Below are 12,634 nucleotides of genomic sequence, written 5' to 3'. Positions count from 1 at the left end.
TTGGCAGTCTTTCTGAGTAAGTCTAACAACTTTGTACACCTGGCTGAAAATTGAGTCAAAACTGTAACTAGGCCACTCAGGAACATTCAATGTCATCTTGGTAAGCAACTCCAGTGTATATTTGGCCTTGTGTTTTAGGTTATTGTCCTGCTGAAAGGTGAATTTATCTCCCAAGATCTGATGGAATTTTACTTGTGCTTAGCTCCATTCAGTTTCTTTTTATCATAACAACCTCCCTAGTCCTTGCCGATGACAAGCATACCCATAACATGACACTTGAAAATAAACCCATGCTTGAAAATATGAGGAGTGGTCCTCAGTTATGTGTTGTGTTGGATTTGCCCCAAATTCTGGACAAAAAGTACATTTCTTGCAGTTTTTGCCTTATTTCAAAACAGGATGCATTTAAAAAAATATTTGTTATTCTATACAGGCTTCCTTCTTTTCACTGTCAATTATGTTCGTTTTGTGGAGTAACTACAATGTTGTTGACTCATCCTCAACTTGAATAGTAATTGACTCAAGACATTTCAGTTTTTCATTAATTTGTAAAAAATGTTGAAAAACATATAATTACACTTTGACATTATGGGGTATTGGGTATAGGACAGTGACAAAAGAAAATCTAAATTTAATCCATTTTAAATGCAGGCTGTAACAAAACAAAATGTGGAAGGAGTCAAGGGGGCGTGAATACTTCCTGAAGGCACTGTGAATTCGGAAAGTATTCAGGCCCTTTGACTTTTTCCACATTTTGTTATGTTACAGCCTGATTCTAAAATGGATTCAATAATTTTCCCCCTCATAAATCCACACACAATACCCCATAATGACAAAGGTAAAAAATGTTTTTAGAAATTTTATCAAATGTAAAAAACAATACCACATTCACATAAGTATTCAGACCATTTACTCAGTAATTCGTTGAAGCACCTTTGGCAGTGATTACAGCCTCGAGCCTTCTTGGGTATGACGCTACATGCTTGGCACACCTGTATTTGTGGAGTTTCTCCCATTCTTCTCAGCAGATTCTCTCAAGCTTTGTCAAGTTGGATGGGGAGCATCTCTGAACAGCTATTTTTAGGTGTCTACGAGATGTTAGATCGGGTTGAAGTCCAGGCTCTGGCTGGGCCGCTCAAGGACATTCAGAGACTTGTCCTGAAGACACTCCTGCCTTTTCTTGGCTGCGTGCTTAGGGTCGCTGTCCTGTTGGAAGGTGAACCTTCGCCCCAGTCTGAGGTCCTGAGCGCTCTGGAACAGGTTTTCATCAAGGATCAATCTTGGTTTCATCAGACGAAAGAATCTTGTTTTTCATGGTCAGTGCTTTAGGTGCCTTTTGGCAAATGCCAAGTGGGCTGTCATGTGCCTTTTAATGAGGAGTGGCTTCCGTCTGGCAACTCTACCATAAAGGCCTGATTGGTGGAGTGCTGCAAAAGAGCCTGACCAAGGCCCCCCCCCCCCGGCGGCAGGCTCTAGGAAGAGTACTGGTGCTTCCAAACATCTTCCATTTAAGAATGATGAAGGCTACAGTGTTATTGGGGACCTTCAATGCTGCAAAAAAAAAATTGTACCCTTCCCCACCAGATCTATGCCTTGACACAATCCTGTCTCTGAGCTCTACATAGAATTCCTTCAGCCTCATGGCTTGGTTTTCACTCTGACATGCACTGACAACTGTGGGACCTTATATAGACAGGTGTGCTCCTTTCCAAATCATGTCCAATCAATTGAATTTACAACAGGTGGATTCCAATCAAGTTGTAGAAACATCTCAACGATGATCAATGGAAACAGAATACACCTGAGCTCAATTTCGAGTCTCATAGCAAAGGGTCTGGCTACTTATGTATCTGTTTTTTTTGTTGTTTAAAAAAAATACATTTCTAAAAACCTGTTTTCGCTTTGTCATTATGGGGGATTGTGTGTATATTGATGATAATTTTTTTGTAACATAACAAAATGTGGAACAATGGAAGAGGTCTGAATACTTTCCAAATGCACTATATACACAGTTGAAGTTGGACGTTTATATACACCTTCGCCAAATACATTTAAACTCCGTTTTTCACAATTCCTGACTTTTAATCCTAGTAAAAACTCCCTGTTTTAGGTCAGTTAGGATTACCACTTTATTTTAAGAATGTGAAATGTGAAATGTCAGAATAATAGTGGAGAGAAGGATTTATTTCAGCTTTTATTTCTTTCATCACATTCCCAGTGGGTCAGAAGTTTACATACACTCAATTAGTATTTGGTAGCATTGCCTTTAAATTGTTAAACTTTGGTCAAATGTTTCGGGTAGCCTTCCACAAGCTTCCCACAATGAGTTGGGTGAATTTTGGCCCATTCCTCCTGACAGAGCTGGTGAAACTGAGTCAGGTTTGTAGGCCTCCTTGCTCGCACACGCTTCTTCAGTTCTGCCCCCATATTTTCTATAGGATTGCGTTCAGGTCTTTGTGATGGCCACTCCAATATTTTGACTTTGTTGTCCTTAAGTCATTTTGCCACAACTTTGGAAGTATGCTTGGGGTCATTGGCCATTTGGAAGACCTATTTGCAACAAAGCTTTAACTTCCTGACTGATGTCTTGAGATGTTGCTTCAATATAGCCACATAATTTTACCCACCTCATGATGCTATCTATTTTGTGAAGTGCACCAGTCCCTCCTGCAGCAAAGCACCCCCACACAACATGATGCTGCCACACCTGTGCTTCACGGTAGGGATGGTGTTCTTCGGCTTGCAAGCCTCCACCTTTCTCCTCCTAACACAATGATGGTCATTATGGCGAAACAGTTCTATTTTTGTTTCATCAGACCAGAGGACATTTCTCCAAAAAGTATGATCCTTGTCTCCATGTGCAGCTGCAAACAGTAGTCTGGCTTTTTATGGTGGTTTTGGAGCAGTGGCTTCTTCCTTGCTGAGCGGCCTTTCAGGTTATTTCGATTATAGGACTCGTTTTACTGTGGATACAGATACTTTTGGACCGGTTTCCTCCAGAATCTTCACAAGGTTCTTTGCTGTTGTTCTGGGATTGAGTTGCACTTTTCGCACCAAAGTACATTTATCTCTAGGAGACAGAACGCGTCTCCTTCCTGAGAGGTTTGACGGGCTGCGTGGTCCCATGGTGTTTATACTTGCATACTATTGTTTGTACAGATGAATGTGGTACCTTCAGGCATTTGGAAATTGCTCCCAAGGATGAACCAGACTTGGAGGTCTACAATTTTTTTTCTGAGGTCTTGGCTGATTTCTTTTGATTTTCCAATGATGTCAAGCAAAGAGGCACTGAGTTTGAAGGTAGGCCTTGAAATACATCCACAGGTACACCTCCAATTGACTCAAATGATGTCAATTAGCCTATCAGAAGCTTCAGAAGCCATGACATCATTTTCTGGAATTTTCCATGCTGTTTCAAGGCACAGTCAACTTAGTGTATGTAAACTTCTGACCCACTGGAATTATGATACAGTGAAATATAAGTGAAATAACCTGTCTGTAAACAATTGTTGGGAAAATTACTTGTGTCATGCACACAATAGATGTCCTAAAAGACTTGCCAAAACTAGGGTTTGTTAACAAGAAATTTGTGGAGTAGTTGAAAAACGAGTTTTAATGACTCCAACCTAAGTGTATGTAAACTTCTGACCTCAACTGTATGTGCATTATATTGTGTGTGTGTGTACTCACTTGGTGGGGGACACCACTTCAAAGCAGAAGCGGCGTTCGATATCCTCACAGTGTTTGACTGTGCATAGCCGCAAGTCCTCCACCACCACTGTGGGATTATCCTGGGAAAGGAGAACACACAGTCTTAGTAAAACGAACACACTACAATGCACAACACACACACACTCAGCACTCTGACACACATGCGCAAATGGAAATGCTTCACAACACTGCATAGACTGATTTCACATTGTAACCAGCAGCAGAGTGAATTGTTTTCCTCCACATTCCACAAACTCATCATCTGTTAACTGTGCTCCTTATTCAACGCTACTTCAGTACATAAAAAATGTAAGGGGAATATTGGCTGGAAGTGAAACATGTATAGTACCGTTCAAAAGTTTGGTGTCACTTAGAAATGTCCTTGTTTTTGAAAAAATAAAATTGATCAGAAATGCAGTGTAGACATTGTTAATGTTGTAAATGACTATTGTAGCTGGAAACGACAGATTTTTTTATGGAATATCTACATAGGCCCATTATCACTCGTGTTCCAATGGCACGTAGTGTTAGCTAATCCAAGTTTATAATTTGAAAAGGCTAATTGATCATTAGAAAACTATATTGTGATTATGTTAGCACAGCTTAAAACTTTGTGCTGATTAAAGGAGCAATAAAACAGGCCTTCTTTAGACTAGTTGAGTATCTGTATCATCAGCATTTGTGGGTTCGATTACAGGCTCAAAATGGCCAGAAACAAATAACTTTTTTCTGAAACTCGTCAGTCTATTCTTGTTCTGAGAAATGACGGCTAATCCATGCGAGAAATTGCCAAGAAACTGAAGATTTTGCACAAGGCTGTGTACTACTCCCATTAAAGAACAGTGCAAACTGGCTATAACCAGAATAGAAAGAGGAGTGGGAGGCCCCGGTGCACAACTGAGCAAGAGGACAAGTACATTAGTGTCTAGTTCGAGAAACAGACGCCTCACAAGTCCTCAACTGGCAGCTTCATTGAATAGTACCTGCAAAACACCAGTCTCAATGTCAACAGTGAAGAAGTGGCTCCGGGATGCTGGCCTTCAGGCAGAGTTGCAAAGAGAAAGCCATATCTCAGACTGGCCAATAAAAATATTAAAATGGGCAAAAGGACACTGGACAGAGGAACTCTGCCTAGAAAGCCAGCATCCCGGAGTCGCCTCTTCCCTGTTGACGTTGAGACTGGTGTTTTGCGGGTACTATTTAATGAAGCTGCCAGTTGAGGAAATTTCTAAGTGACCCCAAACCCCAAACTTGAACAGTAGTGTATATTTGATGGTGGGTGGTACAGTTGGAGTCTGCATCCTAAATCAATCAAATTTATTTCAATCAATCAAATTGATTTATTAAGCCCTTTTTACATCAGCCGATATCACAAAGTGCTGTACAGAAACCCAGCCTAAAACTCCAACCAGCATGCAAAGCACGGTGGCTAGGAAAAACACCCTACGAAGGCCAGAACCTAGGAAGAAACCTAGAGAGGAACCAGGCTCTGAGGGGTGGCCAGTCTTCTTCTGGCTGTGCCGGGTGGAGATTATAACAGAACATGGCCCTATTAAGTGCACTACTTTTGACCAGGGCCTATAGGGAATAGGGTGCCATTTGGGCCACTGCTGGAGTCATCGGACTTACCTTGAATTTCTTCTGGTAAACTAACTGATTGTTTTGAATGGAGAACCAGCGCCTGAAAGGAGATCACACCAGCAGTCACGGTCACAGGTAAATGGGTGACACAATTTATTGCATTTATCTCAGAGGCTGAAGGTTGACTTCTGAAATGCATGCAAGCATTCCAACTATTCTCAGTAGTCAGAGAAACAAGTTAGTTAAGAAAGTAAATTGAAATGGTTACAGATTTAATTAAATATAAATATATAGATTATGATATGGTTTTTAAATCCTGGATTCCTATTCTAGAAAACTATGCTGTTTGTCATGGTTTGACAGAAAATATCGGGGGAAAAGTTGTGTGTGTGGTAACATTTAACTTTGTAACATTTGAAACCCAATTGTTTGCCTGAGAGAAATAGTTGAGTAGATATTACAAGTTATTCTCAAAAGGCATGGTTCCAGAGACCTCCATCTTGCAGTACAGGGAATGGCTTTGGAGGCTACAGGAAAATAAAGAGCTGGAGGTCTACTTGCTAACTCCATGCAGCACACAGAGCCATGCGCCAATCAGGCAGCGCTCCCCGTCGTGTCAGTTGACTACGTCACATGTCACTATTGATCGCCATGGAGACGCCGCCTCAGCAGCTTGAATCCCTCCCTCTCACCATCCCTACCTCCCTCCATCCTTCCCACCTGGCTGACTAGGGCCCTGGGCGGATTCATACTAAACAGAGAATTATCACCTCTCCACCATAATCACCATACAGTTAGAGGTCATAAAGATTATTTTTTCCATGCATGTTCTACATACTGAACATGTATTGTGGAGTTTAGTGCACTTGTGAAACTGTGCTAGGGGACATATCAGCTTGACCAGAAAGAGACAGGGGGGGGAAGGTGAAGGCAGAGAGAGCGCGAAAGAGAGAAACGGGGGAGAACGATAAAGAGAGACAAGGGGCAGAAGGAGAGAGAGAAAAAAAGAGGGAATGTCAGAGAATGAGGGAGGAAATAAGAAAGAGCATAATTTCTTGCAGCTGACCTGTTCCATGTCTTGAAGGCATTGCTGGCCCTCTTAAACAGGTAGCCCTCCATCGCGATGCCATTGTCTGCGTCCACATTGTACTCCAGCTTGGTGTCGTCATTCGAGAAGTCCTGCAAGAGAGAGTCAGTCAGGAGGGTCAACAGAAACAGTCTGATCCTGATTCACTGTGGGTGGCCAGTTGAGGACGATGAGTGACTCAGTACTCTGTGCCACTGAGCCACACACCTGGGGTCCAGAACAAGGAGGTACCACCTGAGCTAGTTTAATAAGAAATGCCCGTTTTGCTACGGTGGGTGTTAACACGTTGCACTCGTGGGAATTGGCCTACATGTATAGAGCTAAATTGAAATGTCTCTTACATAACAAATATGAAAATGCATCCATGGTAGCAATTGATAGGGAACAGTTTGGAGATAATGGGATTTTTTGTTTTTAACCAAAGGTGAGTACACAACAGTTTACCTGACAAGTCTGGATCCAAATATTACACGGTTCACTTTGTGCATTTTACATTTACTGTACTTTTCGCAACATTTGTTGATAACGAAATCTTAAAATTCTCTGGATACATTCAGTAGCATGAAAAATGTAGGGGAAGGTGCAGCATAAGACAAAGAAAATTACAAGGGTTTGAGTGAGACGAATAACTGGTGTCTCCAAGTGGCCATAAACCACTTCAAAGTGTGCAGTTTCGAAGCAATTTCAATGCACTTGACAAAGAAATCTTCAACTATAAGGTACTTTTTTGAGCTCTCGGAGCTGTATCGTTGAGGACCTAGAGCAAGCACACTTGTAGTTATTTATTTTGGAACACAACCCTGCATCCCTGCCATGCACACCATTTCTGTACATTATAAATCATAATCTGGGTAATGTGTGCATGATTTGAAAGCTTGATCTCTTGTCAACATACGATCTTACAGTGTTAGGCTTTCACAAGGTAATTCGGAGAAACAGATCGTAATCCATAGAAAGTAGTCATGAGCGCATTCAGGTGCGTGTGCTGAAGCAAATGTCCTTCATAGGCTCATTCTGTTCAGAACCCAGGCTATGACGACATGTCATTTTGTAACAAACAGAGATCATAAATATTGACACTGTATATGACATGAGTTTTATGATTTGGAGATGTGGAGTAGATTTGGACTCATGGGTGTTTGACTTGCTTGTATAGACTGTCATGACGTGGCCCTCTTTGGGTATAGTGAGTGGCTTCCTCCTCTCAATCTCCTACACCCAGGTTCTGTTACCTCAGGTCGTAAATTCCTGGAGGAGATTCTTTCCTCCTGCTCATGCAGAAAGAGACACAGAGAGAACAAAGGAACTTCTTCGACATCACAGAACTTGAGAACTGAACAATATCCATTTTTTAAAGAATGTGTAAACGGTCGGTGGAGAAGCCAGCTACGACCCGGTCCGTTTTGTTTCATGTTTGTGACCTCATGAAAGACAATACAGCCACATTACCATAACTCTGTTTATACAGGAGCCGACTTGGAATTCTAAGTTGGATGACAAGTAAAAAAATAAAACAAATCCCTAGTTGGAGCTCGTTTTTTTTTCAAGGTCCCTGTTGTCTTGAACGCACCAAACTCTGAGTTCCCAGTTGTTTTGAATGCGACAATTCCCTAACTCAAGTGTGATGATGGTCCTATGTCCTCCATCACTTAATCTAAAGACATGCTTATATGAATAACCAGACACAGATGATTTACGGTTGATGAGCACATTTATTTATTTATAATAAATTGGGTTAGCGATGTCCTACTGATTGTTGCTGATCACCAGTAAAAGAAGAAACATGTATAAGAGTTTGGAGCACCGGCAACTGGTTTTGCACCAAAACCTATTTTTGTGCATCTCCCTGTAAACTGTTACTTTCTTATCACGTAGGCTATGCAATGATCAGAAGTTACCTATATAATGTGATCATGTTTAGCAATTGAAACGTTAACCTGTTTGGGATAGGGGGCAGCATTTTCACGTTTGGATGAAAAGCGTGCCCAGAGTAAAATGCCTGCTACTCAGTCCCAGTTACTAATATATAAATATTATTAGTCGATTTGGATAGAACACACTAAAGTTTCTAAAACTGTTTGAATGATGTCTGTGAGTATAACAGAACTCATATGGCAGGCGAAACCCTGAAAAAAATCCAACCAGGAAGTGGGAAATCTGAGGTTTGCAGTTTTTCAACTCTTGGCCTATCGAATACAGTGTCTATGGGGTCAAATTTCACTTCCTAAGGCTTCCACTAGATGTCAACAGTCTTTAGAACCTTGTTTGATGCTTCTACTGTGAAGGGGGGGAATGAGGGCTCTTTGAGTCAGTGGTCTGGCAGAGAGCCACGAACTAGCCACGAGCTGGCCACGCGCATTCACCGGAGAGTTAGCTTAAGTTCCATTGCATTTCTGAAGACAAAGGAATTCTCCGGTTGGAACATTGAAGATTTATGTTAAAAACATCTTAAAGATTGAGTCTATACTCCATTTGACATGTTTCTACAGACTAACGGAACTTGTTGACTTTTTGTCTGCTCCTAGTGGTCGTGCGTCATGAATTTGGATTACTGGGCTAAACGTGCGAACAAAAAGGAGGTATTTGGACATAAAGATTAACTTTATCAAACAAATCAAACATTTATTGTGGACCTGGGATTCCTGGGAGTGCATTCTGATCATCAAAGGTAAGTGAATATTTATAATGCTATTTCTTACTTCTGTTGACTCCAACATGGCGGATATCTGTTTGGCTTGATTTGTTGTCTGAGCAAGGTACTCAGATTATTGCATGGTTTGCTTTTTCCGTAAAGCGTTTTTGATATCTGACACAGCGGTTGCATTAAGGAGAAGTATATCTTTAATTCTGTGAATAACACTTGTATCTTGTATCAATGTTTATAATGAGTATTTCTGTAAACTAATGTGGCTCTCTGCAAAATCACTGGATGTTTTGGAAGCAAAACATTACTGAACTTAACGCGCCAATGTAAACAGATTTTTGGATATAAATATGCACTTTATCGAGCAAAACGTACATGTATTGTATAACATGAAGTCCTATGAGTGTCATCTAATGAAGATCATCAAAGGTTAGTGATTCATTTTATCTATATTTCTACTTTTTGTGACTCCTCTCTTTGGCTGGAAAAAATGGCTGTGTGTGTTTTTGTGACTCGGCTCTGACCTAACATAATCATAGGTTGTGCTTTCGCTGTAAAGCCTTTTTGAAATCGGACAGGATGGGTAGATTAACAAGAAGTTTACCTTTCATTTGGTGTATTGCACTTGTTAATGCAAAATATTTTTGAATTTCGCGCGCTGCTTTTTCAGCGGAATATTGTCGAGGGGTGCCGCTAGCAGCATGACACATGACGGTCAAATGGGGTGCTTTCGATCGCACAGTTAATGAATAGTGCGGTAGTAGCTTATTTCGGTGGGACAAACATGTTTATATCCCAGATGGTATTTATGCTCTAAAGCAGGGTTTCCAAAACTTGGTCCAGGGTTAGGGGAAAGTCAAGAGGCAAAATGAGCCAGCTACGACACTGAACAAAAATAGAAAAGCAACATGTAAAGTGTTGGTCCCATGTTTCATGAGCTGAAATAAAAGATCCCCAAAATTGTCCACAAAAAGCTTATTTCTCTCAAATTTGGTGCACAGGTGTGTTTACATCCCTGTTTGTGAGCCTTTCTCCTTTGCTAAGATAATTCATCCACCTGACAGGTGTGGCATATCGAGAAGTTGATTAATAAGTATGATCATTACACAGGTGCAACTTGTGCTGGGGCCCCCAAAAAAGCCACTATAAAATGTGCCGATTTGTCACAATACAATGTCACAGACGTCTCAAGTTTTGCGTGAGCATGCATTTGGCATGCTGACTACAGGAATGTCCACAAGAGGTATTGCCAGTGAATTTCATGTTCATTTCTAAAATAAGGGCAGCATCCCGGAATGGCCTCTTCACTGTTGACGTTGAGACTGGTGTTTTGCTGGTACTACTTAATGAAGCTGCCAGTTGAAGACTTGAGGCATTTGTTTCTCGAACTAGACACTAATATACTTGTCCTCTTGCGCAGTTGTGCACCGGGGCCTCCCACTCCTCTTTCTATTCTGGTTAGAGCCAGTTTGCACTGTTCTGTACTGGAAGTAGTACACAGCATTGAACGAGATCTTTCTTAGCATTTTCTCGCATAGAAAAGCCTTCCTTTCTCAGAACAAGAATAGACTTGAGTTTCAGAAGAAAAATCTTTGTTTCTATCCATTTTGAGCCTTTAACTTTGAGTGTTGTTTTTGGCTTTTTGGCTAAAAAACGTACCCATTTGAAACTGCCTATTTCTCAGGCCCAGAAACTAGGATATGCATATAACTGTCAGATTAGGATAGAAAACACTCAAAATATTGTCTGCAAGTATAACAGAACTGATATTGCAGGCGAAAACCAGAGGAAAATCCAACAAAGAAGTGCTGTTTTTCCTGAAAGCTCTGTTCCATTGGATGATTGCCTCCATTTAAAAGGATATGTTATATGTGTTGCAAAGGATATCCTTTTCCTATGGCTTCCTCAAGGTGTGAAGTGTCTTTAGACAGTTTCAGGCTTTTATTTTGAAAAATGAGCGAGAAAGAACCCATCGCGTCAGTGGATGGCTGGGTGCCAGCAGAGTTTTTCATGCGCAACTTCCTATGGAAGAAGCTACATTCCGGTTGACATATTATCGATTATATATTGTAAAAAGGATTGATTATAAAAAAAACATCTGACATCTTTCTACGCACTTTACGGACACTATTTGGAATTTTCGTCTGCGCTCGAGCCTGTGGATTTCTGAACATAACGCGCCACACAAATGGAGGTATTTTGGATATAAAAATAATCTTTATGGAACAAAAGGAACATTTATTGTGTAACTGGGAGTCTCGTGAGTGCAAACATCCGAAGATCAAAGGTAAGCGATTTAAATTTGTTGCTTTTCTGACTTTCGTGACCAATCTACTTGGCTGCTAGCTGTTTGTAATATTTTGTCTACTGAGAGAGAGGTTCTTACATAAACGCTTGGTATGCTTTCGCCGAAAAGCTTTATTGAAATCGGACATGCCAGGTGGATTAACAACAAGCTAAACTGTGTTTTGCTATATTGCACTTGTGATTTCATGAAAATTAAATATTTTTAGTAATTTAACTTGAATTTGGCGCTCTGCGATTCAGCAGATACCTACCTACCTACTCAAAAGTTTGTCAAGGGTTTTCCTTTTTATGCCTTGTTAAAAATTAATTTGTAGAATTTATTTCCTTCTTAATGTAGGGTTAGTATACAGAAGATAGCCCTATTTGGTAAAAGACCAAGTCCATATTATGGCAAGAACAGCTCAACTATGCAAAGAGAAATGACAGTCCATCACTACATTAAGACATGAAACAGTCAACCCGGAAAATGTCAAGAACTTTGAAAGTTACTTCAAGTGCAGTCACAAAAACCATGATGAAACTGGCTCTCATGAGGACCACCACAGGACAGGAAGACCCAGAAGTTACCTCTGCACCTAAGATTGCAGTCCAAATAAATGCTTCACAGAGTTCAAGTAACAGACATCTCAACATCAACTGCTCAGAGGAGACTGCGTGAATCAGACCTCATGGTACCATTGCAACAAAGAAACCACTACTAAAAGACACCAATAAGAAGAAGAGACTTGCTTCGGGCAAGAAACACGAGCAATGGACATTAGACCAGTGGAAATCTGTTGTTTGGTTTGATGAGTCCAAATTTGAGATTTTTGGATGCAAATGCAGTGTCTTTGTGCGACACAGAGCAGGTGAATGGATGATCTCCGCATGAGTGGTTCCCACCGTGAAGTATGGAGGATGAGATGTGATGGTATGGGGGTGCTTTGCTGGTGACACCGTCAGTGATTTATTTAGAATTCAAGGCACACTTAACCAGCATGGCGACCACAGAATTCTGCAGCGATACGTCATCCCATCTGGTTTGCGCTTAGTGGGACGATCATTTGTTTTTCAACAGGACAATGGCCCAAAACACAGTGATGGAGTGCTGCATCAGATGACCTGGCCTCCACATTCACCCGACCTCAACCTAATTGAGAAGGGGTTTTGTAATTTAACCTTTATTTAACTAGGCAAGTCAGTTAAGAACAAATTCTTATTCACAATGACGGCCTACCGGGGAACAGTGGGATAACTAAATTGTCAGCTCAAGGATTCGATCCAGCAACCTTTCGGTTACGGCCCCAACGCTTTAACCACTAGGC

General features: G+C 41.0%; 1 protein-coding gene across 3 annotated transcripts in view; it reads right to left on the bottom strand.

The window, feature by feature from the left end:
* LOC135512531 (arf-GAP with coiled-coil, ANK repeat and PH domain-containing protein 2-like) overlaps nt 1-12,634 on the bottom strand; it is a 101,075-nt gene that overhangs the window by 13,344 nt on the left and 75,097 nt on the right. For all 3 annotated transcript variants that reach the window (XM_064934650.1, XM_064934652.1, XM_064934651.1), the window contains exons 10-12: nt 6,359-6,471; nt 5,341-5,392; nt 3,691-3,791 (exon numbers count right to left, since the gene is read on the bottom strand). In XM_064934650.1, the coding sequence (XP_064790722.1) occupies nt 3,691-3,791; nt 5,341-5,392; nt 6,359-6,471 (266 nt within the window). The remainder of the gene's footprint in view (nt 1-3,690; nt 3,792-5,340; nt 5,393-6,358; nt 6,472-12,634) is intronic.

This window comes from Oncorhynchus masou, chromosome 24 (assembly GCF_036934945.1).
Source record: "Oncorhynchus masou masou isolate Uvic2021 chromosome 24, UVic_Omas_1.1, whole genome shotgun sequence".
NCBI lineage: Eukaryota > Metazoa > Chordata > Actinopteri > Salmoniformes > Salmonidae > Oncorhynchus > Oncorhynchus masou.
This window is presented reverse-complemented; position numbering and strand designations above follow the sequence as displayed.